At 44.9% G+C, this 11,718-nt stretch overlaps 1 protein-coding gene across 1 annotated transcript in view; it reads left to right on the forward strand.

The window, feature by feature from the left end:
- The first annotated feature begins 200 nt into the window (after nt 1–200).
- The window catches only part of si:dkey-237i9.1 (SEC14-like protein 1), a 45,602-nt gene continuing 34,084 nt past the window's right edge, over nt 201–11,718 (forward strand). The window contains exons 1-2 of the mRNA XM_066663271.1: nt 201–469; nt 3,956–4,042. Of these exons, the coding sequence (XP_066519368.1) occupies nt 3,980–4,042 (63 nt within the window). The 5' untranslated portion in view covers nt 201–469; nt 3,956–3,979. The remainder of the gene's footprint in view (nt 470–3,955; nt 4,043–11,718) is intronic.

The raw sequence follows: 11,718 nt of genomic DNA on the forward strand, positions 1-11,718 counted from the left end.
CGGTGATGAAAGACCATTTAATATCTCAATGGACGAGGCAGATGGGGTGGGTCTTACACACTCCGCTTTTTCATTGGCTGCTCTGCGTCAAGAGTAGGCGACAGCTCTGATCTGATTGGCCAACCCTTCAGAATGATTGACGGTGGCCCCGCCCCTCGCCTCCTCCGTAGAGCTGGGGCCAGGCTGCAGAGAGGAAGGGTATAAACTGGTTCAGGCGCTGGACGTGAGAGGGTTTATCTTCGTCAGATCTCCCGGAAAACGGCTTCAATATGCAGTGGATGCGCGTTTATTATAAGTAAAATATTCGCCTGATTAGCTGGAGACTTAAAGCCTGACGTTATACCTGTTAAATGTGTTTTTATTCGAGGGTTTAGGTAAATATTACAACACAACCCGAGAATACGAGACCGCCGCGTATTCACCTCATTCTGGATGATTCCGAAGCTGATTTAAAGGCATTTCTGGACTGGTAAGAGCCATTAAACTTGTTAAATGTCGACGTTAGAGTTGTTATTTATGGTGTTGTTACGTTTATGCGAACATAGGGTAGCTTATTTACGGGCATTCGCCAGCTTCCTCTTTAACTGTACCGTTCCACCTTAAATGCCGCAGCGGTTACGGTCTGGTGAAGCGATGTTTTTAAGGTGGAACAGAGAGTTCGAGAAAATTCCCAACTTTGTGTTTATATTTATGGGCTGTAATGTTAGTTAACGTTAATAAAACGGTGTTATTTTGTAGATTAAGCCTTTAATGTGGTTAAAAGTTGTCCAAATAACGAGCTGTTTTATTAGTTGTAATGTTATGGCTGCTGTTTGTGTTTGTTTTGGACCTGCCTCATTAGCAATTAACATTAAAGTCACGTAGATTATAATAATATATCAATTAAACACAATCATGCTCGTTTCACACAGCCATAACATTAAAATAACCTCATTGTTTATACGGATACTAACAATATAGGAGCACTGTGTAGTTCTAAAATTAAAGACTGTAGTTCAACTGTTGCTCTGCATACTTTATTAGCCCCATTTCCCCCCCTGTTCCTCAGAGCTCAGGACCCTTCACAGAGCAGGTGTGATGTGGTGGTGGATCATTCTCAGCGCTGCAGTGACACTGACGTGGTGGTGGTGTGTTAGTGTGTGTTGTGCTGGTGTAGCGTGGATCAGACACAGCAGTGACTGCTGGAGTTTTTAAACCCTGTGTCCACTCTCTGTCCACTCTGTGAGACGCTCCTCCCTCGTTGGTCCACCTTGTAGATGTAGAGTCAGAGACAGTAGCTCATCTGTCGCTGCACTGTGTGTGTCGCTCGTCCTCTAGTCCTTCATCAGTGACACAGGACGCTGTCGGCTGGATGTTTTTGGTCGGTGGACTGTTCTCAGTCCAGACACTGAGGGGTTTAAAAGCTCCAGCAGCACTGCTGTGTCTGATCCGCAGTAATACGCTATAGTCTCCTCTTTCAGTACGAACGTGGGGAAATGTGATGGAGTGTTTACTTTCTTTAAAGCTGTTTATTTCAGGTGCAGCTTCTGATGCTTTCATTTTCTTCTTGATTGCTAAAGCTGGCGACTACATCCCACTGCTGGAATGATGCTGGTAACTGAATGGTGTGGATGTAGCTTGGAGTTGGGTGTAGAGCAGATGACGTAGATGATGTAGTTCTCTAGGGCTTTGAATAGGGACCGAGGGCCTGTTCACGCCGGGTCTGTTTTATTTTTAGAAGATGCAGAGGCTAACATACTGGTGATGCTCATTCTCATGTAAACAAACACACAGTAAACACAGTGGACAACACTGAGGTCGGAGGCAGTTGTTAAGGAAAGGTTCCTACGTTGTTTGCTAAAGCAGTAAAGTCATTATTGTGGCTGTCCTTCGCAAGCACATTTTCTTTATGAACATCTGTGTACAGAAGGTTCTTCACTCTATTTTATCTCTGTGCACCACATTCTTCCTGAAATTTCCTTGGTTTTAACAACCGCTTTGATGACGTTCTCTGGCTGATCACGTGAGGATACATCTTAATAAGAGCTACACATCCTCCCTGTTCTTTCCTACGTTTCTGCTATGTTCATGAGTATTTACTTTACCCTCTGCATTTTTACAGTCAGTGTGCAGCTGCCATGAGCCATGGTGCTGTATTTATTTGGATCACAGCCATTGAAACATCGTTCTGATTGAACACTGTGAGCTTTTAACACGTCTGTCAGTGCAGAGAGTCAAAGAGGTTCTGATTAAACGTCTTCTACAGCGTCTCAGTCCCTCAGTTTGGCCCCGGTGTGAACAGGCCCCGGATCGTAGGAGCAGTGACATATGGCGGAGCACATATAGATATGTAGAGTAAACAACATTCCAGTGAGGACATTTGCAGATGTTCCCATAGCTGCACATCTGTTTGTACAGTCAAGTACCAGCACGGTAAGTGGAAGTGGAATTCCTGGAATGTTTTTCCTCTTTCTTTGTAGCCCAGAGCCTGCTTTCTTTCGTGTTTGAAGTGGGACGCATTTTCAGCGTGTTTTTGTTCGTGGTTTTTCACTTCCCACTTTTAAAGTAGCTGCAGAAGCTCAGACAGTATGTCATTTTACAGATAAAAGACTATAATAGAGTCAGCGTTTTAGATGTAGAGTCACCGTCTGAAACCCTGTGTTTCCGTGATATTCAGGTCTTAGCTTTAAATAAATGTTAATGGAGAGAATGTTATTGTAAGTCCTTTGGAGCATTTCTACTGTCCTTTCGTCATCTTCAAGTTGTTACACAGTGTAAAAGACAGATGGTGATTTCTAATTATGTAAAAATCATGGAGAAAAAGTATAAGAAATTTTTAAATGGGGCATATTATAAAAAAAAACTCCCTTGTTCAATGCATGTCCACATTATGAGTCGTTCTGATTCTGCTCTGTTTCTGATGTCAAGTGCAGAGACTTTAGAAAGGCCCCGCCCCCTCGTCTGAGTCTGTCCAATCACGGCGCTGGACCTGCGTTTATTTGAGAGCGCAAAGACTAGGTTAAAAGCAAAAAAAACAGACACAATGAGTCCAGAGAAATAAGAGCACTGAGTAAAAACAGAGGAGAAAGAGAACAGAGCAAAAACAGCTAAAAAACAGAGCTTCTGCTCCAGGCGCTGAAAGTGGGCGTTCTGAACAGGGCTTGTGGGGTTTCACAGACATTTTATTAAGACACAGAATGGCGTTTCTCCTACACCCTGCTGGTGGACTGTTGGTGTTTTCCCTTGCTCTCCTCGACCCAGTCCTGCTCCCGCCGTCGTCTCTTCAGCCGTGTTTAAGAATGAAGGCCCCTGCGGCTTTGTTTAATGGAGCGCTCTTTTTATTGTGGATCGATCGAAGAGAAAGGCTGTGTTTATCAATGAGACTGGCCTCTTTCACCTCTTCCTCCCTCCTTCCCTCCCTCTCTCCTCCTCCCTCTCTGCGGTGTTTCACTGAAGCGGTGATGCTGTAGATTCACAGGCTTTCTGCTGCCTCTCTCCTCGACCTGAGAGGCTTATTAATCGCTTGCAGGACTCCAGCTTCTGCAACCCGTCATCTTTTACCTATCGTTTTCTGTTAATACCTGTTATAACCTATCATTACTTGTAATTAACTGTTATTACTTACCATTACCTGTCAGTGCCTGTCCTTACCTGTTATTACATATCATTACCTTTCCTTAGCTGTCATTAATAGTCATTGTGTGTTGTTACCTGTTATTAATTGGCATAATGTTTCCTGTTAATACCCGTCATTTCCTGTCAAATCCACCTCTTGCCCCAGTTTGAGTTAAAAATGTGGAGACCACGTCTCAAGACGCATAACGGAAAACAAAAATATGTGTTTAAACGTCATTATTTAATGTCTTTTCAGATATTGTGACATCACAAAAGCAGCTTAGTTTCTCTGTAAGGACTGGGCAGTGATTGGCTGTGGTCTGTGGTATTTACTCCTCCCTCTCCCTCCTTTTGTTTTCAGGTTGTTGTCGACGTCAGCTCCACGATGGTGCAGAAATATCAGTCCCCCGTGCGTGTGTACAAACACCCGTTCGAGCTGGTCATGGCGGTAAGTCTGGACTTTTCTACCGGATCATCTTTAGTTCTTTAGGGTAACTGACCTCTGGAGATATTGGGATGACCACAGTAGGGGCCTCTCATTTCTTTAGTTCTTCATCTTTGACTGATTAACTCACACATTAGCTCCTCCCCCGAGGATCTTAGCTTAGCCATTGGGTTCCTGCTGTGACTTACCACCTCAAATTCATTGTCGTAGCTCCACCCCTGAAGGCCTTATCTCCGCCTCCTTAGTCTCTTAGCTCCTCCCATCACATATCTTAGTTCCCTCATTGAGTGTAATAGCCCCACCCATTTTGTGTCTCAGCTCCTCCCATTTTGTGTGCATTAGCTCCTCCCTTTTTATGCCGTAGCTCCATCCCACAGCTTCTTAGCTCCTCCTCCTTAGTGTATTAGCTCACTATAGATTTTTAGCTCCTCCCACTGCACATCTTAGCTCAGCCATTGTGTGCATTTTACTGTCTTAGCCCAACCCCCCCCCCTTAGCTTAGCTTCACCTCCTTAATTATTTTAGCTCCTCCTCCTGAGTGTCTTAGCTCCCCCTCCAGGCCTCTTAGCCCCTCCTGTGCACATTTAAAGACCTGGTACCTCCAAAAAAAAATGCTGGACTGTGATTGGTCCCCAGGTCACGGGCAGAAGGACGCAGGAGAGTGGAGTCAAAACGATGTCAGCGAAAAGTTTTGAGGTCCACTTTGTGTTATCTTTCTTTAAAAGCAGTAGCTTTGCTTTAGAAGAAGTCCAGAATAACTTTGTGGGTTTTTATGTTTTTATTTTAAGGTCCCGCCTTGACCTTGTTTTACTTCGTGTGAAGTGTGCTGCCGTAATGTTTTACAGGAGCTGAGCTGCGGAGCGTGTGCTAGTTCCATTTGCAGGTTTAAAAATGCATCGTGCTTGTATGCTGTTAGTGAATCTGCTCTCTTTTCCTCCTCTCTGATCCGCACAGAAGGAATGAAGCGTGGGAAAGTGTGGCTCTGAGAGCTGACGCTGCGCTGAACTCTGTAGCTTTGATTTCTGTGGCTGGAAATCGTCAGATACTGATTTTAACAGATGGAAAAGTCTCATGTAGTTTAAGGTTGTGTAGCTGTGGGAAAGGCCCAGAGAGACTTTACAGATAAAGGACAAAAAGTACATTAATTTTATGAAGGGTTATTTGAAGTCGTTTTAATGCGTTTAATTTTCCTTTTGAAGATGTGTCCCCTTATTTTCACTTAAAATCTGCAAACCATGCCTTTTGAACAGGGACACTCAAACCTCTGCACATGACTGTGTGTGTGTGTGTGTTCACTAAAATAGCTCAGGAACCTGGAGGGGCTTAGGAAGGACAAGGCATTTGCCGTGGGGAGGGTCACCGCTGTGAGAGACTTTAACTGGGCCAGAGAACACAGCTAATAAAAGCTTTTTAACACACAACGACGGATTAAACCAAGTAATCTCATATTTAAATTACAGTTATTCATCGTATTTATTCTGTCGTATCTGACAGTGGGAGAGCAGGTGTTTACATTGTGGATTATCAGTTTAAAGGAGGCATATGATGAAGAAATCTCTTGTACGGTGCGTGTTCACGTTACTCCAAACATTAGTCCACCAACCCACACACTGCGAAACAAGACCCCACCCCCTGTCCGTTTTCTGTTCATTGCCTGAGCCAGAAAGCACAGGATTAAACGAGTCGTTCTGATTCTGCTCCGCTTCTGACTTTAGAATGGCCCCGCCCCCTCGTCTGAGTCTTTCCAATCACAGCGCTGGACCCACGTATATGTGAGAGTGCAAAGACGAGATTAAACGGACACAACATGCGGAGGAATAAGAGAACTAGCAGCTAAAAACCAAAGCTTCTGCTCCTCGCTCCTCACTGCTGTGCGCTCGGGGTCGGGGTGAACAGCGAGCGACTCATTATCATTTAAAGGAACAGGTGCTGAAAGCGGGCGTTCTGAACAGGTTTACACAGGGGGAGAACACTGCTGTGGGGCTCGTGGGCAGCTCACACAAGTCACTGTTTCTTTTAAGTGGTTGTGAGTTAGATCACAATGTTCTTGTTTTGAGTGTGTGTGTGTGTGTGTGTGTGTGTGTGTGTGTGTGTGTGTGTGTGTGTGTGTGTGTGTGTGTGTTTTTCTGGTGAGAAGAGAAGCCCTGCATTTCTCAAGTTAACCACTGCCTCTGTCAGAAAGCACGCTGCTAACTCCAGGCATTGCATCCTCCCGAGGGCGGAGAAAAGGGTTTAATCTAAATGTCTCCTCACGCTGCGAGTGTCAGCTGCTCTGAGGAATGTTCCAGGGCCGTGTTCAAACCCGTCGCTGGATTTCTGAGCTGCTGTTGTTGGTTAAATCACACTCAAAACTTCAGGGTTTTTGTTTTTTTTTTAATGATCTTCGACGCTGGAGATTAATTTCAAAGCCACCTTAAAGTAAACTCCCTCACCATTAAATCTGGCTTTGTATTTCACCTCTTAAGTCTCACAGTAAAGTTAGTGTGTGCGTGTGCGTGTGCGTGTGCGTGTGCGTGTGCGTGTGTGTGTGTGTGTGTGTGTGTGTAAGAGAGAGAGAAAGAATGAGGCCCAGAAAGAGGGGGGCAGAGATACAGAGGCTGACACAGAGAGAGACAAACAGAGTGGGAGAGAGACTCATGCTGACGCAGAGAGACAGAGATACAGTGGCTGATGGAGAGCTTGACAAAGACAGACAGATACAGAGAGAGACAGATTATAGATATGACTGCAGCCCGTCGTCTGAAAGCCATCTGTCTCGTCCCTCCCTCGAGAAAAGACTCTTAAACCCAATGATCTGAGCAGAAGGAACGATGAGCGCAGTGGGACTGAGTTTGGCCACTTCCCTGTTCCTGAGAAGAGAAAAGAACAGAAGAGAAGTGCTGAATAAACAACAGTTAAAGGAACTGTCTGCGGAAACCAGACTTCTGCCGTCCAGCTGCTGACCAGAAACCGCCTCCAGGGTCCGGTCGCACGGTCCCTCCATCCAGTTCCTGATCACTGAGTGACTCAAGTAGTGCTCTTGTGGCTAAATGTTGTCAAATCCTCACTGAAATGTCCCAGCTTCGGGTGTAAAACCTCTGAAGAGCAGACCCTGTAACTGTCCACTGAGCAGTTCTAGTTGAAGTCCAGCCTCAGTGCTCAGTGTTTATTACATTATTACTATAATTAAATATTTTATACTATATTTATTTAATGTGTCAAACAGTAAAATCGAAACAATAATTACATATTATTTCAGATTAAACAACAGAAACCCTCAAGAAAATAAAAACAGGAAAATGCTCCGTCCGTTTGCTGTTGTCAGGGCGACGATACGGAACAGTCAAGAGGAGTCGAGTCCCAAGGAATCGATTCTTTCAGCGTCTAAGAGTCACTTGTATGAACAGTCGGCCAGTGATTCAATCTTCATACTGAATCTTTACGGAGTCGACTCAGTCTCGGTTTGCGACGCCGTCTGCAGCTACTTTGAACTTAATGTTAATACTGAATAAATACGAAATATATTTGAAGACAAGTGGCCATATTCCTTTAACGTAATTTTGGCTGTTAACGCGTCTGCAGCCATAGCTATTTTTGAACTGTTATTTATTAAATTTAACAATAAGTAATACCTCTAAAGTATTAAAACAATAAAATGGCGTAAAACGAGACTAAAACCAATACACAATTTAGTTTAAAGACTAAAACTGAACCTAAATCAGCTTCCAGAATGAGCTCAGCTGGGTGTGAACGTGAGACGCTCTGTGGGAGGGTAGCAGGGACTCACGTTCCCCATAATGTCACTAGTTTGTAGCTACAGCATTTATTTGAAGTCTTCCATCACTCTGGCTCAGTCTGCAGCACCTCTGGAGCGAGTAATGTTTGATTATTTGAGCTTGAGCTGATTCCGTCTTTGGTTCAGAGCAGAGATATTCCAGTCTGATCGTGTTTTGTAAACACCTGCTTCCGATCGGAGCTGTTCTGACTGAGGAGACCTCGCTAGATCCGGCTGAACATTCTGAGAACAGAACAGGGCAGGAAAAACACTGGAGTAATTCAACAAGAGTGCGGCCCTTTTTGACTTTCCATTAATTCAGTCCAGGTCCTTCTCTCACTGTTTTATAACCTATTTGTCTGTTGCGTTTGGGACACTGCTGCGCTGTCCTACTTTCCCCTTTGTTCAGCTTGAAAACAGCACTGGAAACACGAGTCCCAGCTTAATTGTTCTGTGCTTGTCCCTCTCCCAAAAACACAACTATTGTTCTTGTTCTTGTTTGGATCAGTGTTGTAACACTACCCAGATGTTTCTTCTCATCTCGGGCGGAGGAAGCAAATAAGCAAGGCAAGCAACATCGGAAAAAGCCTGATCTGCTCTCAGTAGCGTCAGAGCGCCAGCGGGAAAGGGCTGATGTTTTTGCTCAGTGTTCTGACATTTGAGACTGTAAATGTATATAACACCTTTTAAAGCTAGTCCAATTAAAGGGGACACGAGGAAAGACTCCCTGTTTCAGTGCTTGTTGAAATTAGCTTGGGTCTCTGCAGCCCACCAAACCACACACTGTGAAAGAAAACAACTCTGTCAGTTGTTTGTGGCTACATTGGACGTCTGGAAACATGGGCTTGAGTGACACATTCGGGTTTTGCTTGTGTCGTTACGTAATGAGGAGAAATATTATAAAAACGTAGCCCGGAAAATTGTTTATGTAATCAAAGTGTCCGACCTGGTTTTACGTGGGAGAAAATGTGAGTAGAGAAATGACAGAACTGAGCAAAACCTGTGAAAACAAGGGTGGAGAGGTGAGATAACAGAGTGAAAACTGAGAAAAGAAGGTGGAGAAATGAGAGACAAGAGCAAAATCTTAGAAAACATGGGCAGAGAAGTAAGATAACTGAGCAAAACCTACCAAAATGGGAGCTTATGCACACTTGCTTCTTACTTTGTAAAACCTTGTATCTGTTTTAGAGAAAGAGACAACAGAGATAACACAATTGATCATTTTGCAAAGTATTTGTAAGTATTTTTGTTACAGCAGCAGCAATAGTTGCTCTCTGTGAGTGTAACTGTAGACCCACTGTTGCCTGTTTATGGTGCACTTTATTCTGCATTATTTATTTGATAAAATGTTCCCGAGAAACACTGAGAGACAAGCAGGAGTCATATGACTGAATCCTGAATACCTAACATCTTAAGCACTTCATTATGACACTAAAGTGGCCCATACTTCATTTACTTAAGCAGCTCTGGCCAAGCCTGTTCCTGGAGAACTGCCATCCAGCACCGCCCCGCAGACCTCATCCCACTAATCAGGCTCTGCAGGATCTGGATAAATATTTAAGCCTGGTGTGGTAGCTTAGAGCTGAAACTAAACAGGGCTGGCGTTGGTGGATGTGATAAAGATCATCACCATTTTGCTAATCATTTAAACTGGAAAATTGTCAAAACTCCCTCGTTCAGCACTTGTACACTTTCACTGATGAGTCCACCAAGTCAGTTTTCTGTGCTCTACACGGGATAAAACCAGCCGTTCTGATTCTGTTCTGCTTCTGACGTCAAGTGCAGAGACTTTAGAATGGCCCCGCCCCCTCGTCTGAGAATGTCCAATCACAGCGCTGGACCTGAGAGCGCAAAGAAGAGGTTAAATAGACACAAGGAGCATGGAGAAATAAGAGCACTGAGTACAAATGGAGAAGCAAGAACAGAGCGAAAGCGGCTAAAAAAACAGCGCTTCTGCTCCTCGCTCCTCACTGCTGTGTGCTCAGGGTCGGGGTGAACAGCGAGTGGCTCATTATCATTTAAAGGAACATTTGAAATCTCCTCCTTGAAAAAGACATGTTTGATATTTGGTGTCATGGCACTGGGCCCTGGTTCAGAATGACGTACCATTTTTAACCAGGGAATGGAGGGAGGTTAATGATGTTAGAGGTCCTGCTGGAGCGCTCTTTGTGGTGTTCCCACCTGAGCTGGGATTAGTATAAATTAGTGTATTAGCTTTGTGGAACTGGGTGGACGTCGGGAGCCTCCTGGTCTCATCTCCGTTTGAATCCAGACCGTGGTGTCCTTGCAGAACCCCCTTTCGACTGTCCACAGAGGAGAGCGCATTAGCGTGCTAATCCTGCTTTACCCATTCAAACCAGGCTGCGCTAATCCGCAGGGACAAAGCACCGCTGGCGTGTTAATGCCCTCCGGCACAGGATGTGCCCCCACTCCAAATATCCAAATGCACCCAGAGATATTGGATCTGTTCCTGTCTCTCTTGGTCAAATAAATCCCTCCACGCCAGAAGCCGGTGTAGACGGGCAGAAGGTCTCGAACCCGAGGCCGACCTCACACTCTGCCGCAGAAATGTGGATGAATAAAAATATATTTAAAAGAAAAAGATAGCAGCCGTCTAACAGCACCCTAGCAATCACCTGGGAAACCATCAGAACCACTTGGCATCAGCTTAACACCCTCCTGGGATAGTAACCACCTAGCAGGACCCCTGAGTTATGACCCAGGATCACCCTAGCAACCACCTGGGAGACCTAAGAAGAAGCCCTTTAGCAAAACAATCCCTTACAATCGCTTAACAACTCCCTACAATTACTGAGCTATTCACTTAGTAACATCTTAGCAAAGGCATCAAGGTTTATAAAAAAATAAAATAATAACTGCTTAGCAACCATCACAATTTCCATACCAACCAAGTGACCTCTTAGCAACCACATGGAATGTCATCACATCTGTCAAGCAAAACCCTAGCAACCACCAGATGTTCCTTAGCAACTGGTGGTGGAGGTGACTGGGTGTGTGTTGTTGTCGTTTGGGGCATGATATGAAACATTTCTCCTACAAAGCGCTCTTTATTTAAATGTTTTTTCTCAGTGTCTGTTTTCTGCTGGATCCCCTGGAGCGAGGTCAGATGTTTTCAACTGAATCCTGAATAAACAACACGCTCATTCTCCAGGATAATGTACGCTCACCAACATCCTCAAGTCTCTCGCTCTCTGTTCATCCGTCTCTCTGCCTCTCACTGTCTGTCATTAGTTCTCTCTGCGTTTGTCTGTCCCTGTCCCTGCCTCTCTCTGTCTGTCTCTCGACCTGTCTGTCTCTCCGTCTGTCCCTTTGTTCGTCTGGTGTTTCAGATGAGAGCTGTTGTGTCTTGGCTGTGTCTGAACTGCAGCGGACGGCTGGGTTCTCTCCTCTCTTCTGTTCCAGATTGTTCTTTTTTTTATCTCTCCATCTTTCAGTCTCACTTTCGCTCTCTCTTTCGTCTGCTCGGGTTTTAATCCCCCGCCACGTGCTGTGGGCTCCACCTGTGACCCGCTGCTCCGTGAAATGACGAGGGGCTAATCCTCTGATATGAAATGTTGCAGTGTGCGTGAAGTGTGGCGTTATGACCTTAAAAACTACTTCATGTGCCCTGAATATTTACGTCTCTCTGCTTTTTGGCCTCTTTATCTTTCTTCCCTTTCACTCACTCTCACTCTCTCTCTCTGTTCTCTCTCTCTGTTCTGTCTCTCTTTCTGTTTTCTCTCTCTCTCTCTCTCTCTCAGTGTACTTGTGTAGATGTGTACTGCAGGAATTTGCTGTCTTGGCCCTCCTTCTCCCCCTCAGTTCATGTGACACACACACACACATACAGAGAGAGACAGCTGCTCACTGACCTCAGGTGTCTTTGCCCAATGCAACTGCAGCCTACAACTGTGAACTGACTCAA

The sequence above is a fragment of the Hoplias malabaricus genome, chromosome 3 (genome assembly GCF_029633855.1).
Source record: "Hoplias malabaricus isolate fHopMal1 chromosome 3, fHopMal1.hap1, whole genome shotgun sequence".
In the NCBI taxonomy this organism is placed as follows: Eukaryota; Metazoa; Chordata; class Actinopteri; order Characiformes; family Erythrinidae; genus Hoplias; species Hoplias malabaricus.